The sequence below is a fragment of the Lolium rigidum genome, chromosome 4 (genome assembly GCF_022539505.1).
Source record: "Lolium rigidum isolate FL_2022 chromosome 4, APGP_CSIRO_Lrig_0.1, whole genome shotgun sequence".
Taxonomy (NCBI): domain Eukaryota; kingdom Viridiplantae; phylum Streptophyta; class Magnoliopsida; order Poales; family Poaceae; genus Lolium; species Lolium rigidum.
The window spans coordinates 216,690,593-216,717,243 of record NC_061511.1 but is presented as its reverse complement, the minus strand read 5'-3'; the positions used below and the strand labels follow the sequence as shown (position 1 = coordinate 216,717,243).

General features: G+C 46.5%; 2 protein-coding genes across 2 annotated transcripts; both read left to right on the top strand.

The window, feature by feature from the left end:
- The first annotated feature begins 596 nt into the window (after positions 1-596).
- On the top strand, positions 597-2,394 carry LOC124707047 (protein WHAT'S THIS FACTOR 1 homolog, chloroplastic-like). The gene has a single exon (XM_047238709.1). The coding sequence runs from the start codon at positions 597-599 to the stop codon at positions 2,118-2,120; it is 1,524 nt and encodes a 507-aa protein (XP_047094665.1). The 3' UTR covers positions 2,121-2,394.
- Positions 2,395-13,589: 11,195 nt separating this feature from the next.
- On the top strand, positions 13,590-14,466 carry LOC124650059 (transcription factor WRKY19-like). Its single transcript, XM_047189623.1, has one exon. It carries the CDS (start codon positions 13,658-13,660, stop codon positions 14,414-14,416), a length of 759 nt encoding a protein of 252 aa, XP_047045579.1. The 5' UTR covers positions 13,590-13,657; the 3' UTR covers positions 14,417-14,466.
- Positions 14,467-26,651: the final 12,185 nt, after the last annotated feature.

The window sequence follows — 26,651 nt, the reverse complement described above, 5'->3', positions numbered from 1 at the left end:
AAGACGAAAGACCGATCTATAAAGCATGGAGTTGATGCAGGGAGGTGAGGAGACATGTGTGGTTCGTGACAAAGTGATAATTGCCGATATGACCGATGAAGAAATGAGTGGTTCCTATTTCCTAATACGGTCTCGCCACGTACCCATGAAAGAGGGGTTTGGGTCAAAACAATAGAGTTGCTTGCATGGGCGACCAAGATGGTTCCCTCCATAGGGGAGTGCCTAGCGGCCGACCTCTCACCTCTCTTGCACGTCTTCCTTCTCCCCCAGGATGGTATCTTGATGAGATGGGATGAAGAAATTATTCAAGGATTTTGTGGACGAGCGGAGAAAGTGTTTTTGCCAAAACCTTGCCTAATTCTCTAAAAAAAAAAGGCCGGTCTTCGCGAGACTCTCCGCATACGAAAAGAAACATTACATCGTCTCAACCCAGCCCAAAATATAGTCGGGCCCAATGAACCCACGGGTAAGAGCCCAACGTAGCACGCCCTCCCCAAAATATCACCGCCCAGGACCCAAAATATCCATTCGGAATGGGAGGTTTATCCCCACTCTCCCTCTCCCCCAGTGCGGCGACGCTGAGCTGAGCCGCGGCAATGGAAGCCATGAACCTGAACCTGCTGCTCTCCTTCCCCTTCCCGCCCGCGGCTCTCCACCACCCACCGCCGCCGCCCCCCAAATCCCTCTTCCTCGGCGCCTCCCTCCCGCTCCGCCCGCTCGCCGCACAACCCCCGCCGCCGCCGCCGCTGCGCCTCCTCCGGCCCCGGCTCGCCGTGGTGGCGCAGGCGGCGGCCGTGAAGCGCCGCAAGGAGGTCCCCTTCGACAACGTGATCCAGCGCGACAAGAAGCTGAAGCTCGTCCTCAAGCTCCGCAACATCCTCGTCTCCAGCCCGGACCGCATCATGTCCCTCCGCGACCTGGGCCGCTTCCGCCGCGACCTCGGCCTCACGCGCAAGCGCCGCCTCATCGCGCTCCTCAAGCGCTTCCCGGGCGTCTTCGAAATCGTCGAGGAAGGGGTCTACTCCCTCCGCTTCCGCCTCACGCCCGCCGCCGAGCGCCTCTACCTCGACGAGCTCCAGCTCCGCAACGAGTCCGAGGGCCTCGCCGTCACCAAGCTCCGCAAGCTGCTCATGATGTCCCTCGACCGCCGCATCCTCATCGAGCGGATCGCGCACCTCAAGTCCGACCTCGGCCTGCCGCCCAACTTCCGGGACACCGTCTGCGTCAGGTACCCGCAGCACTTCCGCGTCGTCAGGATGGACCGCGGGCCCGCGCTCGAGCTCACCGACTGGGACCCCGAGCTGGCCGTGTCCGCCGCCGAGGTCGCCGAGGAGGACAACCGCATTAGAGATGCCGAGGAGAGGAATCTCATCATCGACCGCCCGCTCAAGTTCAACCGGGTGAAGCTGCCCAAGGGGCTCAAGGTGTCCCGGGGCGAGGCGCGGAGGATCACGCAGTTCAGGGAGATGCCCTACATTTCGCCGTACGCCGACTTCTCGCACCTGCGGTCCGGGTCCGCCGAGAAGGAGAAGCATGCCTGCGCCGTGGTGCACGAGATCCTCAGCATGACGCTCGAGAAGCGCACGCTGGTCGACCACCTCACGCACTTCCGCGAGGAGTTCCGGTTCTCGCAGTCTCTGCGCGGGATGCTCATCCGCCACCCGGACATGTTCTATGTGTCGCTCAAGGGGGACAGGGACTCGGTGTTCCTCCGTGAGGCGTACAGGAACTCGCAGCTCATCGACAAGAGCCATCTCGTGCTGCTTAAGGAGAAGATGAGGGCTCTTGTTGCGGTTCCACGCTTCCCTCGGCGCGGTGGGCCGAGGACTGGCGAGGAGACTGACGGCGCCAATGAAGGAAGCGACACGGAAGATGATGAAGATGATGATTTTTCAGATATGGATGATTTGATTGGGGAACTTGGTGGCAAGTCTGACAATGACTACCACTGGGGTGATGGTTGGGTTGGTGAGAGTGATGCGACGCCGCCGGACTTTGGAGATGGGGATGACTTGAGTTCAGAAGAAGTTGAGGTGACAATGAAAGAACCGGCTAATTCCATCAACGGCGACTCGTCTGATCCTGTATTTCCTGATGGCAGACAAAGGGAACGGTGGTAAATCAGGCTATTTTTGAGTTCCAGCTGATAGAATTTTTTATCTGTACTGTTAGTTTGATCATCTTGTCTGATTGCATTGCCCTCTGCCTTTTGATGTTTCCTGCTGGCTAGTGTTATGTATCACCATGCGCGCCAGTAGAATACAGTATGCTATTTTTGAAACCCTGCATGGTAACACTTGAATTGTCTCAAGTACAGTCATGTGAGAAATATTCACAATAGACATAAATGTAAAACTGCATTTGACATGAATGAAAGATGGTCATGGTTGCAAATGGTACCACCTGGTTTGAAAATTGTCTGTTTGTGGTCGATCATACCTTTTGATGTATAGGTATCATCTGTCACGATGTGATGTGCTATATAATGTCTTGTTAGCCATGCTTGTCTTCTCTTGGAAAAATGGCTTTGCTGTTTATGCAGTTTAAAGTGTCTACTTAAAACATTTGATCTGTGTAGTTATTTTTTTCATCTTATCTGATTGCAAAGCCCTCTGTCTTTTGATCTGCACAGCTAGCCAATGGTATGTATCACCGAGCACATGAGTAGCATATACTATCACATTCTGAACAACCTGTACGATCACAGAATAGTTGTCTTTAGTACAGTCCTCCAATGAATATTCACAATAGACATATTTATAAAAATATATTTCACATGCATAGTTGCAAATTTACCATCTGCTTGGACAATGTTGAGTGCATGATTGATGATACCCTCATATAGTGATATGTTGATTTGTATGTAAGGACGAAATAGCAGTATGAAGATACAATATTTCAATATGACATCTTGTTATAGACATCTGCCTTCTCTTGGAAAAATGTGGCAGAATACACCGTGTAGACTCTGAACATTTGCAAAATCATTCATATATTGTAGTTTTGAACTGTCATTTTCTAGGACATACTTGTGGGTTTAAGATCATTAGTAACCTCCTGGGGACATGTTTTAGACTTTTAGTGCAACTGGGATGAAAGGCATCATTGCTTGTTGAAGTTAATACCAAAGCAACGAAGTGGAATGTCCACACTGAATTATATCTCTTGCAGTTTACTGTGTTAATTTTATACAGTTTAATGATGAGATCGAATCCTGGGGAGACCCAATCACAGTTTGATCAAAACTGATCCTGGAGTGCTGTACTCTGGTACCTTATCTTTCCCTTTCTGAATTGTCGGTAATAACTTCCAGAAGCATTAAATGATTCATCAATTGAACAACAATCTAGATCAAGTTGTGTAAGTCCCACATGTTTGTTTTTACTCTTTTGTCCTTGCAAATTCACAACTTCAGCATTCAGTGGCCTCACCTCGACCTCGTGGACATGTGTCGCAGCACTGGAATCTGCCGGTACATGGAGTGGAGCACGTTCTGAGTGGTTAGTTTATTTTTAACAACCTGCATGATAGTAAAATTGTCTCGAGTATAGTCCCGTGAAGCTGATCATTGATCGACCACTCAAGTTCAACCGTGTGAAGCTGCCCAACAGGCTGAAGGTTGTCCTGGGTAGAGGCGCGGAGGATTACACAGTTCAGGGGAATGCTGTACATTTCGCCATACGCTGACTTTTCGCATCTGTGGTCCGGGTCGGCCGAGAAGGAGAAGCATGCCTGCACGGTAGTTCACAAGATTCCGAGCATGACACTCGAGAAGCGAGGCTGGTGGACCACCTGCCTTGTTTCCGGGAGGAGTTCCTGTTCTCGCAATCTTTGGGGGATGCTCATTCGCCATCTTGACATGTTCTATGTGTCACTCAAGGGGGACAGAGACTTGGTGTTCCTCCGTGAGGCATACAAGAACTCACAGCTGATGGAGAAGAGCCATCTCGTGCTGCTTAAGGAGAAGATGAGGGCTCTTGTTACGGTTCCACGCTTCCCTCGACGCGGTGGGCCTAGGACTGGTGAGAAGACTGAGGAATGGCGGTGCACAAAGGTTTAGTGATGGAAGCGACACGGAAGATGAAGATGATGATTTTTCAGGTATGGATGATTTGATTGGAAAACTTGGTGGCAAGTCTGAGAATTGACTACCACTGGGGTGATGGTTGGGTTGGTGAAAGTGATGCGACACCGCCGGACTTTGGAGATGGGGATGACTCGAGTTCAGAAGAAGTCGAGGTGACAATGGAAGAGCCTGCTATTTCTACCAATGGTGACTCGTCTGATCCTGTATTTCCTGATGGCAGACAAAGGGAACGGTGGTAAATCAGGCTATTTTGAGTTCTAGCTGATATAATTTTTAATTTGTATTGTTAGTTTTGTCATCTTGTCCGATTGCAAAGCCCTCTGTCTTTTGATGTGCCCTGCTGGCCAGTGTTATGTATCACCACGGGCACCAGTAGATTAACAATATTTTATTTTGAACAACCTGCATGATAATCTAAAATTGTCTTGCAGTCCTCTGAATATTCGCAATAGACATGTTTCTAGAACTGTACTATTAGATATGAATTGCAGATAGTCATGGTTCACGGCTGCAAATATACTAGTATTTGTTTTGAAGCTATCGAGTGCATGATCAACCATATGCTGCATATGTTGATTTGTATGTGAAGCCTAAGTATCAACCAGGAAGATACAATGTGGTATCATAACATCTTGTAGCCATGGCGATGTCGGCCTTATCTCAGGAAAATGCCTTTTCTTGTTATATAGCTAAAAGAGTATCTTGAAAGCCTGAGAGGCTGGCATAATACACCTTGTAAATTGTGAATGTTTGCAAAATAATGCATGTGTTGTAGTTTTATAGTGTTTTTTTTTAATTACTTGTGGGTTTAAGGTCATCATAACCTCCGTGGAATCTGTTCTAGTGCCACTGGGACGAAATACAAGGCTGATACCAGAAAGGAAAGGCAATGCTGAATTATATGTTCTGCAGTTTACTGTGTTAATTTTATCACAGGTTGATGAGATCGAATTCTGGGGAGACCCAATTACAGTTTGATCAGAAAGATGATCCTGGAGTGTTGTACTCTGCTACCTTATCTTTTTGAATGTCGGCAATAACTTTCAGAAGCATTAAGTCGTTTATCAATCTAGATCTCCAGTGTGTACAACCACATGTTCGTTTTTGACTGTTAGTCCTTGCAAATTCACAACCTCTGACCTTCGCACATGTGTCGAGTGTCGTGGCACTGAAATACCCAGGCACACGGAATATAGGACGTTCTGAGTGGGTACAGTTATGAATCTGCATGATAACGCTAAAATTATCTCGAGTAGTCTGCGTGATCGATCATACGGAGTACCTCTTAACATGCTGATCTCTATGAAAGGATTTGGTATGAACTATCAAGACGCATGTGTTAAAATAAAGTTTTGTTTATCTATATATGTGCTGGTCTTCTCTTGGGAAAGATCTCTGTTTTTCACAGTCAAAAGTGTCCATTTTGAATGGCAGCTTGTGCCTAAGCTCTGAACTAAGCATGCATATATTGTAGTTTCGACGTGCCATCTTTTAGAAAAAATGATTGTGATTTTAAGATCGCAGGTAACCTCCTAGAAATCCGGGCAAGTGCCAGTGGGATATAAGGCATCGATGCCTCATCAGGTTGATGTCGAAGCAACGAGACGCCAAGACGGATATTAGAAATTCAGTAGACTAGTTATTCTGTAGGAACTCAGGAATTATATCTTGCTGTTTACTAGATCATTAAATTTATTATGGTGTGGTATATGAAATCTATTTCTCGGGTGTTTCTCATTTCTCGCCTCGCTCGGAGAGTACCCTTTTACGCCGAAGACCACATGATCCGAAAGACTAGAACATGTTACTCAGTTAACTTATCTTTCTATCTTTCTGAAGTGTCGGCAATTACTTTCTGAAGCATTCATTGATTTATCAGCTACAATCAATAGTACACGGGAAGAACTTCATCACCAGAATCATCACTTCACCAGTTATCATTATTAGAAGATGAGTAGCAGAAACTAAAACAGCCGCCAGGGATCGAAACCAGCAACCGCCAGGAGGTTTATTTGGGAAAATCAGAGAACAAAGTGCATTGTGCGTCAGTTGATACTCAATGAATGTCCAGGACACCATATTGCATTGGCCTTCTGACCTTGAGCATGCCATGCGACAACGACTATCATCAACAAGCTGACGCGTCCCGGTCCTTCGAAGATAATAATTATAATAACGATTATTCTACCAAAAAGACTAGTGGAGGAGGAAGAACGACTGTATTATTATTATGTTACTTTTATTGAATTACATCCTTCGAAAGATGTTATCTTGTTAATGGTCACGCCGACAAGAGAGAATGGACTATCATTTAAATAGCTCGTGGGTCCAATTTTTAGTCGAAACTACGTCCAACGACTCCTCATTATAACGTGTCATTTTCTTAAAATAGTTTGTTTACCATCTCATCAGAAATTGCCAAGGATGTTCAAATAACTAGTCAACTCACTAAGATGCAACTGTTTTATAGTCCACATTTTCTTAAACTTTAATTGTATATATGATGAGAATAATTACAGTTGCATTACTACCTAAATGTGAATCTGCCATTATTAGCATGGTTGTCCAAATATGTACATGTCTAGTGTTTATTAGTCATTACGTTACACTTAGTATATATTGATACGACATGGTCAAACATGGTCTATTTTCGTTCCAACTCTGGAGAGAAACAGTCAATGCACGAACTTATCGGAAACAATATGCACCAGGACACCAAATACATTCAACCTATACCCTTTAACAATTCCATTGTTTATATTAAACTTTTTTATTTTTTCCAGCTCATTCTCTACATGTATGATCTTAATCATACTATTCTCCCATTGCCCATCGTTTGGGGAGAGAGAGGCCGAGAGGAGAGTCGCGGAAAAAGAAGTGCAAGAAATATTCCGTAATCCAGTTTTAACAAAATGACAATTTCAAACTAGTTTTCCTAAAATTCCTCCTAAAATCCATTTTACTAAACTTGCTCCAAATACATGTTATCCAAACAAGCATCGGAGGAATTTTCATATATATGTTTTAGAAAAATATAGTCCCGGTGGTATATTAGGTAACGATTAATGATTAAATTATTTATACTAATCATTTTTGCTTATTACAACTAGTTCTCTAAAAATACAATCTCAATGATAAATGCATTCGAATACACCTAAAAAATTTACTAAATTTATATCACATTATCAAGTATTTTACATTAATTTTTTTAGAACACGCCTTTAGAAAACCATGTATTAAATGTATTAAATGTTCCTTTTAAATGTACTAAATGCTACTAGATCGCAGAAACAAACAAGGACAAAATCATATATCTGCATGGGTTAATGTGTCACTTAGATGCATTGTAGGTATATCTGTTTATGTCTATAAAAGTAACCTTAAATATCTTGTTTGACATATCTAATTATGCACTCAGATAAATATCTCAAGAGAGGGTTTTTTTAACATAACTAATGTATATTTTTAGGTTAAACAAATGCAAATTTCGGGGTTTATATGTTGTCTAGCAGCCTTGAATAACTCTATTTTGTTGTCTTAATAGTTCTTTCATTGTTAAATATATCAATCATGTTTCTAGGTTCAACAACTAGAGCATCGCACGCTTGTATTCTACTTGGTGTTGTAACATCATAGGTTGGCTCAGTCGAGATGTCATGCTTGCTCTTTACTTGGCAATTTTTTTTTTCGATAATGGGCGCTTTATTACTCAAATAATATTACACCCGGCCTCTGCATAACTAGGATGCACACAGCCGTATAGATCCATTTATTACACACCGAACAAAAGTAAAAGTCTAGGCAACACCGAAGCAAATGACTAAAACCAGAACTATGTGGTAGGCGGGCCAATCCGCAGATCACGTTGCCACCCATGTTGGGAAAAAATATCCCTCGCCGTATCCTCAAACCGTGTAGACACCTCCGTAAAGAGGTCTCGATGAACCACACGTTGTAGACGCGACCATAAACGGAGCATAGCTGTGCAACGGTAGATGACCATGCGAGTCTAGATTTGCTCTTTACTTGGCAAAATAGCATGATTTGTTATAGATACACATGAAAATCGCACATATGTATATTTTCCTTAGTTTGAGATAATATTTATAAACACTCTCTATCCAAACCCAAAATAACATTGCCTTAAAGACCCCCTTGTAACCCTGCTTAAAACAACCTAAATCATAAAGAAATACGTATTAACCGTGGAAACTATTGTGTCAGAATCCACATACGCACAACCATTCAACATTGCTTCGCCCTATTGTAATCGATTAGGAACACATTTCATATACACATGAATTAGTTCCTACAAAATGAGATGCTCTATGCCAACATCAATATTGTTACACTTAACCGAACGCCAACCTTAAATTCTATGTGAGGACACTTATCCCAAATCATCTAGACCTTCCACTGACATACATGTTGGTTTCTCTTACCTTCGGTGGCCATTTCTAAGTTTATTTTATGTCCGACGCGACATCGCCATGGAAGTTAAGGCGGAGGTGTGAGGAGAAAGAGTCTCAGTGTACATCTACGCGATGATATATCCAACACTAATCGTTCAGATTCATTGTTTGGGCTCCAAGATTGTAGATTCCATATCATGAGTGTTGTTCAGATATCCCTTCTCATTCCACAATACAAAAGTTGTCATCATCGGTGATAGTGGTAGAAGTAATAATAAGGTATGACTCTGAGCACACGACAGGTACCCCTCAGGTATAGGTATAGATAAAATTTTATAACCATGGGTACGGGTATAGGTACTAACTATACAGGTATGTGTATGGTATTGCTCAACCCTACTCATTGCCACCCTTAACTTCCTCCATCTATATATGATGTCGGAGATTTATCAAAATTCGGATGCATCTATACACTAAATAGTGTTTACATATATCAAAATTTAAATAAAATTAAGATATTCTTTTATGGCGAGACATGTAGCAGATAGGCTTGGATCGTTTGTTCAAAGCCAAACGGAGGCTTGAAATTTCAGCTTGTTCTGAATACTCCGTAGCATGTTCAAAAAAAATAAAGAGAATACTCCGTAGCACGCCGAGCAGAGGATAGCTTGCATATCTCTCTCTCCATAGTCTGAACAGGCGGCAGACCGACGCGTCAAGGCATCGATCGTTGCCGGGCCCGTCGTCGTACGTACACTCGGCGATCCCGCTCGGGGGCCACCGTGATCTGCCACAGTGGTATATGTTACCTGATGTTCACCGTTGGATGCTGCAACCGCGTGGCCAAAATCTTCTCCCCTGTCCAATTGTCCATCATGCCCCAACCCTACTGTACGTGCCAAAGCAGCCGTGACTACCTATCCGGCTATCCCTCTAGAGCCAGGTTTTTCTTCCGTTCACTTCAAAAGGTAACCCATCGAACAAGCACTCGGGTAATGCACTTGCAGCATGTAACAGCAACGAAACTTCACTGAAAGATCGATCGATCGACGAGATTCGGCGACCAAATGAACACACACACGTACACTCGCCAGTAGTTGCGCCTTTTTCAGTCTAATCGTGTTGCGTGTTCTCGAGGGAACACGCTAGAACGGCGACCGCACCTCGGGCCATGTCGCTGTATTGTCCTTGCACCTTTGTACTCGTACATGTAAATGCATGCATGGTACCAATCCAGGTCCGGCAGCCGCACGCGGCTTAAGAGGATCGCCAAGACCTTACCCATAATTCGCTTATCTAAAGTATTTTCTTTATTTTTAAAAAGAGAGCCGTCAGAGGCGTCAATTTCATTCAGCTCATAAACAGGTCACATCGAAGTAGAGTTCTGAATAGCTAGAGCTATGGGACAAATCATGTTGGCATGAGCTGATGAAACAAAATTAAAGATAGGCCTAGATGTTAGACTTCTAATGGCATGTTGTCAGCATGTTCTGAGCAGTTGTGTCCCACACCGTTTAAATTCCTGGAAATGTGGTAAATCTTGACATGTACTCCCTTCAGTCTCTTTTAATTTACTCGAATTTAGTATAATTATGTACTTAATTTGAGTTAATTCAAAAAGACCGGAGGGAGTAGCACATGCGAATTGGAGAAATGCATCGAAACCTCATGGGCCCCTGCGCCGCTCTCACGAGGGCGACACGGGCGGTGGCCCAAACCCTAGCACGTGCAGCCACCCCTCCCCTCCTCCGCATTCCTCCCCTTTGTCGCCGGAGGACGCCGCCCGATGAAGCCCGCACAGCTGATGGCGACTGCGGGGCTTCGCCCGCAGCAGGTCTTTGCATCAGACGGCCGTTCTCGCGCGCCTCCTTTAGTTGATGAAGTCGCGCATCCACTTGCCTCCAGGGTTGGTGCCAGTGGTTGTTGCCTGCCCTACGCCGCCAGTTGGGTCTGGACTGCTTGGGTGAGCTCGAGTGGTGTTATGGTTTTAGGATTTTAGGGCTGGGTGGGATCTTGCCTCTGAAGGTTGTTGTGGTGTGCTCGGGTGTTGAACGTGGCGTGGATTCTCGACGGTTGACGGCGATAGATCACCTTCCCCTACCTAACGGCTCGCTCCCATGGGAGCTAGGTGGTGCGATCCACTTTCTGGGCAGGCTGCCTGGACCTGGTTGGGAAGGGGGTTCGTGGTTGGTGGGGTGGGCGCAATTAGATCTCACCGGCGGCATACCAGCCTTCACCATCTATGATTTTCTTTCCTTTCCTCCTGCCAGATCCGGTGACTGTCGGGGTGGTCGCCTAGATCACCCTGTCTCCAGGAGGCCCTGTCGCCAGTACATTGCGGGGTGCTGGCGGCAGGATTAGATTGGCTCCCTCTTCGTTGTTTTTGTTTGCAAGTACGTCAGTGATTAGGATGTGGTGTGAGCGAAAGCACCGAAAGGCTCCAGGCGCTGGCTTCGTTAATTCAAAGTTGGGCTCATTTCGAGCCTTCCGTGTAAACCTGTTGGAGGTTGACAACGAGGTTATGAATTTTCCAAAGAGCTTGAGTAGAAGAGGCGCGGGATCAAACTACGGGCGGCACACATGAGAGCCACATTGGGGATGGGGGGAGGGGGCTGTGGCCGGGTCGGTAAGGAGCACCGAATCGATGAGCACCATCAGGAGCAAATCGACGTTTTCGAGATCTTATACAGCCATGGATGGCACCACGGGACTTGAGGACACGGCGAGAGGTCTAACATCGAAGCATGGCCGCCGAAGATGGTGAGGAAGGATGGCATCCGACACGTGAAATTTCCACGCCAGTAGTTGATCTCTCTCCGAGTAATTCATCGTCTTTTGTGTGCAGGGGCGTGGATTGCAAGATATGCAAATTTGGACACGGATTTTGGGCCATGAACCAAAAGGAAAAAAAAACATAAGTTTACAACCACATATACGTAAGCTGTTTTTCTTTCAATAAAAGACAAATTTTATTGCATTAAATATCGTACCACAAGGTAAGTCTTGCTGAAAACGAACCAACACGTCGATGATAGTTCCCCTTGGCCGTGGGCCTTGGCGGCTAGCTTTACTGTTGTTCTTGTACGCGTTCCTCAGCCTGTCGCTAGTCAAGTCTCCTTCTTGCACCGGTCTACTTGTACCCGAGCTTCACTCTGGGCAGGTAGTAGTGTGATCAGGGGCAGACCGCAGTAGGGGTAGGCTTACACTGTCTACTCCCTGATCCTTTTCCTGTCACGCTCAGTTAAGCCAGTGTGCCAAAACGGTGCAATCTCCATCGAGTTCCGGCGAAGGCTCCCGGCAGCTGGCCGCAGCCTTCCGGGCATCTTCCTCCTCCCGGCAGAATCACACATCCATTGAGGAGTCCACAGTACTACACGTACTGGCACTACATAACGCCAACGCAAACCACTTTTCCCCACCCTCTGAGGCTCTCACGATGCATGAATCTTCCACGAAAAACGCACTCCGTTTCATGCCATTTTACATTTCCATCAGCTTGACCGCTGACGATGACGCAGCTGGTTTCGTCACTAGGAAAGTCACTGGGCCACTGTGTGAAGTTAGGGCATCTCCAGCGGCGCGATGCAAACGGACGCTGAGCGACCGTTTGTGTCCGCCGTGACCGAAAATATGTCGTGCACCACCTCCAGCGACGCGATGCAAAGTGACCGGGCCGTCCGCGGAGACGCAAACCTGGCCCAGGTTTGCGTCTCGACGGACGCTCGGCGGTCGCGGAAAATGTCCGCTCGGTCCTCGCACGGGCCCGCCTAGCAGCGGCACAACTGCTTCGTCTTCCGCGGCATTACTTCCGGGTGGCGCGCTGCATCCTTTGCAGGGTCGCGTTAATGGCGTGCCTCGGCTTCCGCGAGCGTGCGCAGCGTCGATGCGTCTTCTCCGCCAGTACTAGCACTGAGGCGTCGCTTCAGCAGTCTGCGACCGCGTTAATGGCGAAGCCTCGCGTGCCGCGCGTAGTAATAGCGATGCCCCGCGTGGCACGGCCGTCGCCCTGTCTCCGACCTATATAAACAGGGGCGCGAGCATCTAATTTCCTCCCCATTAAACCCTAGCCGCCGCTTCCGCTCAGCCCTAGCGGATCCGCCATGAGCAGCGCCGGACGCGGCCAGGCTGCCGCGCCTCCACCTCCACCTTCACCTCCCACTCCACCTCCTCCGGCCTCGAGCTCCGACGACGAGTTCGACTCCGAAGACAGCACCGACCTCCTCCACCCGGTCAGGGACGCCGCGGCCCTGGCTGAAGCGGAGAAGGAAGAACAGGAGGAGCTGGTGGGCCACGCGGCGTTGGACGCCGAGCTGGAACAGCGCAGGCTGGCGGCCGCCGCTGCAGGAGAGGACTCCGACTCGGATATATCTTGGTCCTCCGATGACCCTGATGCGCCGACGCCAGAGGAGAAGGCGGCGGAGCAGAAGGCCATCGTCGAGTCTTTCGAGACGCTCAAGGACGACGCCGCCAACGCGAGGCTGAAGCAGGCACTGAGCCAGGACGCGGCAGCGCACCGAGCCATAGCGGCCGCGCGGGAGGCGGCGGAGAAGCAGACGACGGAGCGACGCAACAACGGTGCCGGCCCATCAGGAAGCAAGTAGTCTAGGCCTATAGATCTACTTTGTATAGTTTTTATGCATTTTTATGTACTACTTTGAATGTTTTTAACTATGTTGCAATTCAAAAAATGGGTCGCCCCGGTGGGAGCACACCCAGACGCAAACGGATGCGAACAAAATATGTCCACGGGGCGACGCAAACGGACACTCGCGACCACTTTTGGGCGTCCTTAGATAAACTATACTTAAAAATTAAGATCGAAATCTAACAAGTGGTCGCAGAGCATCATGGTCGATCTCCATGTATAAAATTCCTAGGACCAGAGGACCGGTCCAAGCGTACGGATCACACACTCGCCAGATGGGCTGTTGTGTATTATTTTCTCTCGCGTTAGTCCTAACCTTTTCTCCGGTCATCAGTCAAACATCCAGACTGATCAAATTCCAAGCCAGGAACAGTGGCTCTTACTCACTCCAGCACTATAAAACCCCCGTCACCACCACACTCATCATCATCATCGAAACAAAGCATCCAACCACACGCACGCACAGGCTCACGCGATTGATCGGCTAGGCGCACATCCGACGGAGGGCAGGTCATGGAGGACACGGCGCTGGCGTCGGAGCTCGACCGGCTACAGGCCATGGCGAGGGAGCTGAAGGCGAGCGTCGTGGACAAGAACACGCCGGCCGCCGCGCGGGAGCTCTGCGGCGAGCTGGCCGCGTCCGTCGACAGGGCCGTCCGCCTCGCCGGCAGCAACGGTAATGCCGGTTCCGGCAGGAACAGCGGCCAGCCGAGGAACAGCAGCAGGAAGTCGACCGCGGCGGCGAAGGTGAGGAAGCAGGTGCGGGTGGCGTCGGCGCAGGACACGGCGCCGCTCGACGACGGGCTCAGCTGGCGGAAATACGGCCAGAAGGACATCCTCGGGGCCCCGTACCCGCGGGCCTACTTCCGGTGCACGCACCGGCACACGCGGGGCTGCCAGGCCACCAAGCAGGTGCAGCGCGCCGCCGCCGACCCGTTGCTCTTCGACGTCGTGTACCACGGCGACCACACCTGCGCCCAGGCCCCCGCGCTCTCGCTCCTAAGCGCGGAGCAGCAGCATGGCTTCGGCCAGGAGGAACAGGACTCGCCGGCTGCGGCGCCGGAAGGAATTCTTCAATTTCCATTAGAGCCCGTGACGCCACCCGGTGCCATCGACGGCTGGACCTCACCGGCAGGCTCCTGGTACCAGCATGCCGGTAGCTACGGCTACGCCGCGGGTGCCGGCCTTGGAACTGACATGGACTTCGAGGCTCAGCTCGACGAGTTCTTGAACCCGACCAAGTTTTTCCAACCAGAGATTCACAGCCTGTAGGCATCGCGGCTAGTATTGTACTTTACTCGCACTAGTGTTAGAATTAGATTCAGACTATTACTCGCGTCACCACTATGGACGTACTATCACTGTTACTCAGGATTGCAGCACCTACTCCTCCATAATAACTCCAATATATTATGGATCAACGATATGTGCAAAAGCCCTTTTCCCCCCTTTCTGTCCCGAAGGAGCATATAGCCAAAAATCACCATTTTAATACTTAAATTTACCATTTAGTACCGGTTTATATTTGCGGGATGAAAAACCACCACATAACCGGAAGTTCTTAGCAAAAAACGCTAAAAGTTGTTTGAGAGCGAATCAACACGGAACAAGACCCCACACCTAAACGATGACGTGGAATAGCGTAGACGGCGGTGAGAGATGGTCATTAACGGCCATTGTGGGTCCCATTTTCAGGTCATGCAGACATATCCTCTTCACTCGCCGCCAATTGCACGACCGCCGCCGGCGGTCGTTGCCATGCCCACGACATCGACTTTTCGAACCATTCCTGGTTAATGGTAAGTTCATTCGGCCCTCTCTCAACATCTGGGGTTAGGGTTTGGTTTCGATTCGGGAAATTTTGATTTAGCCTAGATTAATTTTGATTTCATTGCAATTTATGTTGGGTTAGGATATTAGAGATATGGATAATGCTCCAAATACTTACGACGACCCCACATTTCGCGGGTTAGTGGTGGATTGGCCCTAGGTGTGTTGTGCCCACAAGCTAGAGCAGCTCAAGCGTGTCGTTTTTTAATGGAAGAACACAATCCGTAAATTCTACATGTGTTTGGTGCAGAATATAAGGTTATTCTGCGATTTGTGACTTATTATGTAGTGTTTAGTTCAGTGTGAAATGCGGTGTCAGATAAGTGCATCATTTATAGTTGCAGTTAAACGCAAGAGTTATAGTCGAAGTCCGCATTGTTGTTAGTTACAATGATTAGTTCAATGCAGTATTGTTAGCTACATTGATTAATTGTTATAGTTGCAGCAAACATTAGTTGTGATAGTTGTAGAAAATATTAGTTAGGGTTGTTATAGTTGCATAAACGTTATTTGTTATATGAATGTTGTATATGCGAGTATATGAAGTAATGCATTGTAAGAAATTGTTGTTTGCAGTGTATAGTTTAGTTACATAGTGATCTGTAATTTAGTTAGAAAACGTACTGTATACTAATTTTTGATGAGAAAATATTTGTTATAAGGAATTTAGATCACTCACACCATCTTTATGCATGTACTATATTTGTTCCCAATTTGGATCTTCTCACATCATCTTGTTTCTTGTCTTGGTTAAATGGGGAGTGGTCAGTTCCACTCCAAAATGCATTAGCTAGACTTTGGAGGATGTACCATGTCACATCCCGAAATGTAAAATAAAAAAGAATTCAATGCTTGATTGTTTAAAATTGTTTGAAAGTTCACAAAGAATTAAAACTTTTTGGAGTTATTTAAAAGTATTTTTTTAAATGTTGGTTTCCAAATACTTTTGGTTCCAAAGTATTTTCAAAACCAAGCATATCTTGGCTTTCAAGGTTTCAAATCCATGCGTTTTTATTTGAGAAAAATCAAAACCGAGAAAACTCTATTTGCAAAGTAATGCCCAAATAGCCATATAGGACAAGTGTATAAAACGATTATTTTATTTTTCAAAATGGATATTAAACGGGTCCCTTAATGTCCTAAAACACTATTTTGATTTTTTACAAATTTTTAGAAACTTGTTCGATTTGCATATGTTGAAAACTATCGCATATGGCCATAATGGCATAATAGTAATAAAATAATATAAAATAATAATTTATAAAATGTTTATCTTTATACTGAACAAAATAAATTTTCAAACTTATAGAAATTTGTGTCACTCAAATCGGAGTTACTAAACTCATTTTATAAATGAAACAAAAAACAGTTAAAAAAAAGAAGAAAATGATCGGGCCGGCCAGTTGCCGCTCGGCCCAGCTCGCGCGAGCGGCAGCCAGCCAGCAGACCAGCGCCCCGCGCGCTACAGCCCACCCGGCCACCCTGCCCGGCCAGGCCAAGCCCAGCAGCAGCCCAGCCGGATCACCGAACCGACCGAGCCTGAATCGGTCGTCTTGAGGAACCACGAATGATTTTCCTTTTGAACAAACATACCTTCACTTAAACCATAATATTTTCGTCTACACAACTTTAAATTCGGATTCGTTTATTTTCACGCGTTCTAAACTTCGAGGACTATCTTTTCGACCGATCTATGGTCTATATAAATCCTCCATAACCCTTTGCTCCTCCTGAAACCCTAGATCAATGAATTTTAACTCGTTGTTTTGATCACCAAAATCACCTCAAATCGCTTCGACTTCTACACAAGAGTTGTAGATCTCGTCGAGATCTTTGAATCCCGACCAATCTCGGATCTTTCCGTTCACTGTACACGGAGAATTTCGCATCACAAGAAGTCAGGTCTGACAAAGAAAATCCTCAATTCGTTTGCTTGTTCCACGACATCCAAATTCCTTTGGTGAGAAGATAGATCCGATCATTCTCTACAACTTTCATGTTGTAAGGTTTTCTATTTGAAGAAACCGATTTATCTCTCATCTATAGATCTATTTCGATTCATCTAGAGCCAAATCGAGTTTCAAAACTATCCCTAATCGTCGTGCATTCAACACGGAAGTTGTTTCTCTCGTCAAGATCTTTTGATTGCCGTAAGTCTCACCTTGTTTCGTTTGTCGAGCAGAAAAAATATCGTGTTACAAGATTCAGATCTCATAAGGTATAATCCAAATCTTGTCAAACTCATTATTTCGATTTGAAAAGTAATTTGTACGTTACATAGATCTATTAGTTCTATACAACTTCGATGTAGAAAGTTTTTCATCTGAGCAAATTTTTCTGTCAACCTTTATGATATCACCATGACATCAGCATAGTCAAATCAGTCTGGTCAAAATCAATTAGAGTCAGCGGTACGGTAAGCGGTACAGTCAGCGGTGCAGTCAGCGTCGCAGTCAAACTCGGTCAAACTCGCTTTAAATTTAATTTTAAATGTTAGCTTAGGTGTCTAATCTAACTTAGAAATCTCTACTACTTAAAAAGAACGAACGTGTTCCCCTTCTCCCCTACTTTCGTCGTCCTTTTGGTCGACCGTCCCACTAAAATAGGGAAAGTCTCACGCTGCAATCCAGCAATCAATCAGTCAATATCAATCACGCTGCAATCCAGCACTTTGGTCATCCTAACTTTTCCAGAATATTAACTCGCGCATTTAATCAGCCTGGGCCGCTTTAGGAATCACCAGCCCAGAAATCACGCTATGGTAATCTCACAAATTACCTTCCTCGGACATTTCTCTACTATATCTCTATCTCTATATATAAAAAGGAGGAACTTGTTCTGTTTCCTCCGATCAAAAGTTTCGTCCTACGTATTTTTCATATAACCATTTTACCGTCCCACAAAAACACATACATCGATTCTCCATGATTTCAGTTGATTGAACGCACACAATAACTACATGATTTCAGCACAATCTACGTTTGGAGGTCACCGGCCAAAACTAAAACATTTCAACTTTGGAACGCGCAGAACCACGAGAATGGTTTCCATTCATGTCTCCTTTCCTTTTGCTTGCCTATTGCTATGATTTCCTGCCTACAACCACGAATCAATCAATTAATTTTCATCAACACACCAAATATCAGATTGGTACATACCATATATTGGTAATTGCCCCATATATCGCCGAGATCGGAAAATACGAACCATATTTCTATGTCCCCACCCCCCGACCTCTTTCTCTCCACTTCTGCCGGCCCTCATCTCTGCCCGTGCCACCAGCGAGGCAGAGCGCAGCGGCGGGCATGCGGACCATGCCTCCGCGGTCAGATAGATCAACAACGTGGCGGTGACGGTAGCAGCAATGTTATCCGCGCGCCTTGACCTATACGCACCAGCTCGCCCGCAGTTCACCACCATGCTTCAACTACATCGACCTTTCTTGTTCGCCCACACAGGTCATCAAACATAAGCAAAATTGTTGAATTATCAAAGTTCCGTTATCAAATTGCTTATATATTTCTTGCTGCAGCTCACTGTGTCTCTGTTGACTTATTAGATTTTTATCAACAAGTGCAAAAATGCACCGGAAGGCTGGAAGGGGAAGGGGTAGCGAAGAGGAGAGGGAATTTGCTTTTCTAAAAAAATTAATTGTGTCCTTGAGTGACTAGCAATAGTTGTCGGGGATTTGTCTAATTCACTAATTCTGTTCGTTGTAAAAACTTTTTTCCTCCACCGTACTTTGTTCGCAGTTGTACTTTCATTTTTCCACTGCTAAATTGCAGGTTAAGGATAGAGGCTCCATTGTATTATACTCCGGTTGCAGGACCAAGATGGCGAATCTGTTCTGGCAGAAACATCCAACAAGGAACTTCCCTGCATAACGAAGAGGGTAAATTCATATGGATACAGCGAAAGGAAGAAGTGTGACTGCGCCTACATTTACGGAGACAATTCAGGAAGGACATTCGATGGAAAGAAAATATTCCGGAAAAGAGGTAATTGTCCATCCTTTTCTCGATTTACGGTCGTGTCAAGTTCTGAAACCAAGAGACTTTGCTTTTTGATATTTCTGTTATAGAAATGTGTTTAATAGCTTCAAGCCTCATGTAGGAGGTGCAATGAGAGGCCGTGGTTGGAAGTACGGCTCTAGATTCCTGGATCAAATCTTCCCCATGATCAGTCCGAGGGCACATGAAATCCTAGAACTTGTCTAGACGTTGCCAAGATCTTGTAATTGATGTATACCATCCCTTCCACTGTTCACACACAACCTGTTGGACGACATCCTCAACATCGCCATCCAGCTCCGGCTGATCCCACAGTGGGATCTGATCATATCGGTAGGACCCCAAACCAGCACCACTGACATCATTCATTGCGTCTAAGCTATGATCAACATTTTGATGTGTGATTTCTCAGAACTGTTTGTAGGTCTGCGAATGGATCGTCTTCCGGAGCTCCTCCCGTCCGGACATCATCTGCTACAACCTGCTCATAGAAGCGTATGGCAGCAAGCGTTAGCTGGACAAGGCATAGGCTATGTACATGGCTCTGCTGGAGGCGCGGTGTGTGCTGACGGAGGACACCTAAGAGCATCTCCAGCCGCGTCCCCTAAACTAATTTGGGGCGTGTCGGACCAAAAAATCGTTTCAGCCGCGTCCTCCAAAGCCCATTTTTGTCCGGCGCGGCCCAATACGGTGTCCGACGCTCCAAGCCCGTCCCCGTCCCACAGGGGACGCTCCGGGGACGCCGGACCCACCGAAAAGCGAGGCGGGGAGTGGCGGGGCCGACCCGTCAGCGGCACAGTTAATTTTAACCTAACCGACGCCTACCACGCGACGGAAGTTATTCGCGCGCAGTGACACATGGCGGCATCGTTGCCTTAATGGCGACGGAGGGGCAGGCGAGACGTCTCGTCGGTGCTGCGCAGCCTCCACGCCTCGCCGGCGTTCGCACGCCACCGCTCGTTCCCACGCGATCTTCACGCCTCTTCTCGCCTGTTCCCGCGCTTTCTTCCCGACGCCGGCGTCTATAAAAGGTCTCCCGACTCAATGGTAGCTACCACACCCCGCCGGCAACAAACACAGCCCTCGTCGCTCCACCGCCGTCTCCTCCACCACCAGTGGCAATGGCGAACCGCCGCGGCGTTGGCCACTTCCCTCCACCGCCGTCTCCTCCACTTGCAATCCCGGAAACGCAGGTCGACACCGACCCCGCGGCCCGGGAAGAGCGGTGGCGTGCACACCGTCAGCAGCGGCGGGAGGCAATGGAGCAGCAGGCCCGCCAGCACCGGGAGGCGGCGCAGGCGGCGGATCTAGCGGCATTCTGCGCCCATGGCCCCGCTGCTGGCGAGGCCGCGGCGGCAGCAGCGTGGCACGAGCAGCAGTGCGACACCGTTGCGGTGTTCGACGCCTCGACGGGACAAGAGGCGCGACGGTGCCGGTACCGGGAGGAGATGGAGCAGCGGTGGGCTGACGAGCGCCGGCGCCAGCGCGATGAGCGGGAGGCGCTGTACCGAGAACGGCGGGAGTCGAACGAGCGCCAGCGGCAGCTAGCGGCGGAGGAGAGTCAGCAGCGGGAGGTGGCGCTGGCGGCGATCTAGGGGAGGTGGGCATACCAGTTTGCGGCGGAGGCCGACGTTTTGGCGGCGGCGATGATGGAGGCGCCAACAGATGTGGAGGACGATGCGCCAATGGAGGAGGAGGAGGCCGAGGCGGAGGAGACCGAGGTGGAGGACGACGACGAGTTTGAGTGGTCCGACGACGACGGGCCGCACCCGGACGAGATGGCCGATCAGCAACGCGCGCTCGTCGAGTCCTTCGAGTCGGAGAAGAAGCTCCAGGACGACGCCCGTGCCCGCGAAGAGGCGCAGATTCGTCGCGCCGTCGAGCTCTCCCTCCAAGCGGCGCAGCAGGGGAGGGCGGAGGAGGACGCGCGGCAGGAGCGGAGCCGTCGAGCCACCGCCGAACGCAAGGAGAGGAGGCGTGACACGCGTACAGCACGCGACCGTTGGGAACCCCAAGTGGAAGGTGTGATGCGTACATCAGTAAGTTTCCCTCAGTAAGAAACCAAGGTTTATCGAACCAGTAGGAGTCAAGAAGCACGTTGAAGGTTGATGGCGGCGGAGAATAGTGCGGCGCAACACCAGGGATTCCGGCGCCAACGTGGAACCTGCACAACACAACCAAATTACTTTGCCCCAACGTGACAGTGAGGTTGTCAATCTCACCGGCTTGTTGTAACAAAGGATTAGATGTATAGTGTGGATGCTGATATTCGCAGAAAACAGTAGAGCGAGAATTGTGGTAGATTGTATTCGATGTAAAAGAATGGACCGGGGTCCACAGTTCACTAGTGGTGTCTCTCCCATAAGATAAATAGCATGTTGGATGAACAAATTACAGTTGGGCAATTGACAAATAAAGAGGGCATGACCATGCACATACATGTTATGATGAGTAGTGTGAGATTCAATTGGGCATTACGACAAAGTACATAGACCGATATCCAGCATGCATCTATGCCTAAAAAGTCCACCTTTAGGTTATCATCCGAACCCCTTCCAGTATTAAGTTGCAAACAACAGACAATTGCATTAAGTATGGTGCGTAATGTAATCAACAAATACATCCTTATACATAGCATTGATGTTTTATCTCTAGTGGCAACATCACATCCACAACCTTAGAACTTTCTGTCACTGTCCCAGATTTAATGGAGGCATGAACCCACTATCGAGCATAAATACTCCCTCTTGGAGTTATAAGTAACGACTTGGCCAGAGCCTCTACTAATAACGGAGAGCATGCAAGATCATAAACAACACATAGATAATAGATCAATAATCAACATAGCATAGTATTCCATATTCATCGGATCCCAACAAACGCAACATGTAGCATTACAAATAGATGATCTTGATCATGTTAGGCAGCTCACAAGATCGAACAATGATAGCACAATTAGGAGAAGACGACCATCTAGCTACTGCTATGGACCCATAGTCCAGGGTGAACTACTCACACATCACTCCGGAGGCGACCATGGCGGTGAAGAGTCCTCCGGGAGATGATTCCCCTCTCCGGCAGGGTGCCGGAGGCGATCTCCTGAATCCCCCGAGATGGGATTGGCGGCGGCGGCGTCTCTGGAAGGTTTTCCGTATCGTGGCTCTCGGTACTGGAACTATTCTCGACGAAGGCTTATGTAGGAAGAAGGGTAGGTCAGGGGGCGCCACGAGGGGCCCACACAACAGGGCCGCGCGACCAGCACCTGGGCCGCGCCGCCCTAGTGTGGCGTCGCCTCGTCGCCCCACTTCGTTTCCCTTTCGGACTTCTGGAAGCTTCGTGGAAAAATAAGATCCTGGGCGTTGATTTCGTCCAATTCCGAGAATATTTCCTTACTAGGATTTACGAAACCAAAAACAGCGAGAAAACGACAGCGGCACTTCGGCATCTCGTTAATAGGTTAGTGCCGGAAAATGCATAAATATGACATAAAGTATGTATAAAACATGTGTGTATCATCATAAAATAAGCATGGAACATAAGAAATTATCAATACGTTGGAGACGTATCAGCATCCCCAAACTTAGTTCCTACTCGTCCCGAGTAGGTAAACGATAACAAAGATAATTTCTGAAGTGACATGCTATCATAATCTTGATCAATACTATTGTAAGCACATGTAATGAATGCAGCGATTCGAAGCAATGGTAAGACAATGAGTAAACAATTGAATCATATAGCAAAGACTTTTCATGAATAGTACTTTCAAGACAAGTGATACGTCCCCGACGTATCCATAATTTCTGTCGTTCCATGCTTGTTTTATGACAATACTTACATGTGTTTGCTTGCACCTTATGATGATTTTATGCGTTTTCCGGAACTAACCTATTAACGAGATGCCACAGTGCCGGTTCTCGTTTTCTGTCGTTTTTGGTTCCAGAAAGGCTGTTCGGGCAATATTCTCGGAATTGGACGAAATCAACGCCAAACCTCCTATTTTTCCCGGAAGCATCCAGAACACCGAAGAAGAGTCGGAGAGGGGCCAGAGGGCCACCACACCCTATGGCGGCGCGGCCAAGCCTGGGCCCGCGCCAGCCTAGGGTGAGGCGCCCCCAGGTGCCCCCCTGCGCCGCCTCTTCGCCTATAAAATCCCTTTCGACCTAAAAACGCGATACCGATTGACGAAACTCCAGAGAGACTCCAGGGGCGCCGCCACCGTCGCGAAACTCCAATTCGGGGGACAGAACTCTGTTCCGGCACCCTGCCGGAACGGGGAAGTGCCCCCGGAAGCCATCTCCATCAACGCCACCGCCACCACCATGCTCCGTGAGTAGTTCCCCCATGGACTACGGGTTCTAGCAGTAGCTATGTCGGTATACTCTCCCCCATGTACCTCAATACAATGGTCTCATGAGCTGCCTTACATGATTGAGATTCATCTGATGTAATCGGTGTTGTGTTTGTTGGGATCCGATGGATGATACATTATGATTAGTCTATCTATAAAGTTTGTGAAGTTATTGTTGCTCGCAATCTTGTTATGCTTAATGCTTGTCACTAGGGCCCGAGTGGCATGATCTTAGATTTGAGCTCTATACTTATTGCTTAGATTGTATCTACAAGTTGTATGCACATGTCATTGTCCGGAACCAATGGCCCCGAAGTGACAGAAATTGGGACAACCGCAGGGGATGGTAGTGATGTGAGGGACACATGTTTTCACCAAGTGTTAATGCTTTGCTCCGGTACTCTATTAAAAGGAGTACCTTAATATCCAGTAGTTTCCCTTGAGGCCCGGCTGCCACCGGCTGGTAGGACAAAAGATGTTGTGCAAGTTTCTCATTGCGAGCACGTACGACTATATACGGAAAACATGCCTACATAATTAATAATCTTGATGTTCTATCTTAATGCTTTGATTCCTATCAATTGCCCAACTGTAATTTGTTCACCCAACACTTGTCACTTATTGGAGAGTTACCACTAGTGTAGATCGCTGGGAACCCCGGTCCATCTCTCATCATCATATACTTGTTCTACATGTCATTGGAAGTAGTATCAACTATTTTCCGGTGCCATTGCTCCCATATTGCTATTACTGCTGCTGTGTTACTATTACTACTGCTCTCATATTACTCGTTACTTTCACATCACCCCTGTTACTAGTGCTTTTCCAGTGCAGCTGAATTGACAACTCGGTTGTTAAGGCTTATAAGTATTCTTTACCTCCCCTTGTGTCGAATCAATAAATTTGGGTTTTACTTCCCTCGAAGACTATCGCGATCCCCTATACTTGTGGGTCATCAAGACTGTTTTACGGCGCCGTTGCCGGGGAGGCATAGCTCTACTCATAAGTTCACCCTGGGGAGTACACTCTACCTCTCTCTCTGTTTTATTTTATTTTGTTTTGCTTAGTTTACTTTTTCCTAGTTTACTTGTGCTTAGTTTATTTCTGTCTAGTATTACTTTGCTTAGTTTACTTTTGCCTAGTTTATTCCAGTTTTGTTTTATTTTCCTCATATACCCAAAAATCCATAAAAATTTGAAAAACCGAAAAATAAAAAATTGCTGTCATGGGAGAACCAACAACCTACTTGGAGCTTATGGAATGTTATAATTGTTATAGAGAATCAAGAACTGGTAAAGTAATGAGTTCTATGATAGAAAAATTGAATACAATTGCTAGAATCTTGCTTAGACGCCATGATATAAACTGTTGCTCTCAACAGGATAATAAACATCTTAAATTTCAATGTGGCTTTAGTGAAGAATATTTTATTAAGAGCTATAATCGGAATTGCTATATTCATTATGGGTTCGAAGAGGTAGAGCAATTTGTCTTATTTATGGGAGCCTCCGAGATAGAATCCTTCATGGTTGAGAATTATGAAACTTGTGCTATTTGTAAGGACCTTAAAGATTATGTCTCTACTATCCTTAATTCTTGCATAGAATGCTACAGTAGGAATCCTTATATCCTTGATTATAAAGAGAGACACATTAATGCACAAGAATGCACTCACAATTTGCGGGGAACCGGTGGAAGAAGAAATTGATGAACCTGAAAGCTCATTGGATGAAAAAGAGGAGGAAATTGATGAACCTGAAAGCTCATTGGATGAAAAAGAAGAGGAGAGCGACAAACAAAAGGGGGAAGAATGGATTAGCTACCCATGCCAACCTTCTAATGAGAGTAACTCTTTATCTCTTACACTATTTGATTGTCCTCCATGCTTACCGAAAGAGGTTGAATGTTATGTTCCTGTGGATTCTCTTGAAATATTCCCTATGAGTAAAACTTGTGAGAATAATTATGCTACTGTTATCTATGATAATCCATTCTACTTTGATAAATCTTATGATAATGCTTTGTTTGTGCCTGATGTCGAAATGCATGGTACTAAAGAATTTTGCTTAGCAAATGTTTATGATAAATCTCTAGATGATGGTCCTATGTTACTTGATAATATTAATTGTACTACTAATGAAAATGGGATTGGAGAAGTATTGACTTTATTTAGGAGTCCCATATCTCTTGAGATTGATCGATCACCTTGTTATATTATTAATAAAAGTAAGTTTGAAAGTTTTTATTCCACTATTCTTGAACTTGATAAAAATTATGTGTTTGGAAATCATGAGAAGCATGCTGCATGTGATAGTTATATGGTTGAATTTGTTCATGAAGCTACTGAAAATTATTATGAGAGAGGAAAATATGGTTGTAGAAATTTGCATGGTACTAAAACACCTCTCTATGTGCTTAAAATTTTGAAGTTACACTTGTTCTATCTTCCTATGCTTGTTACTTTGCTTTTAATGAACTTGTTTATTTACAAGATTCCTTTGCATAGGAAGCATGTTAGGCTTAAATGTGTTTTGAATTTGCCTCTTGATGCTCTCTTTTGCTTCAAATACTATTTCTTGCGAGTGCATCATTAAAACTGCGGAGCCCATCTTAATGGCTATAAAGAAAGCAACTTCTTGGGAGATAACCCATGTGTTATTTTGCTACAGTACTTTGTTTTATATTTGTGTCTTGGAAGTTGTTTACTACTGTAGCAACCTCTCCTTATCTTAGTTTTGTGTTTTGTTGTGCCAAGTGAAGCCTCTAATCGAAGGTTGATACTAGATTTGGATTTCTGCGCAGAAACAGATTTCTATCTGTCACGAATCTGGACTGTTTTCTCTGTAGGAAAATCAGAAAAATATGCCAATTTACGTGCGTGTTCCTCAGATATGTACGCAACTTTCATTAGTTTTGAGTTTTCTGATTTGAGCAACGGAAGTATTTTATTAAAATTCGTCTTTACTGGCTGTTCTGTTTTGGCAGATTCTGTCTCTGTTTTTTGCATTGTCTCTTGTGGACTTTAAGCGAGCTTTTCTAGACATAGAGAGCTGTAGCTAATGTTTTATTGAGTTCTTGCAATGTGCCACTACAGGACCAAGGTGGATTCAAATTTTTTGAGTACTAACCCCTCTAATGAAGTTTATGAGAAGTTTGTTGTGAAGGAAGTTTTCAAGGGTCAAGAGAGGAGGATGATATATGATCAAGAAGAGTGAAAAGTCTAAGCTTGGGGATGCCCCCGTGGTTCATCCCTGCATATTTCAAGAAGACTCAAGCGTCTAAGCTTGGGGATGCCCAAGGCATCCCCTTCTTCATCAAC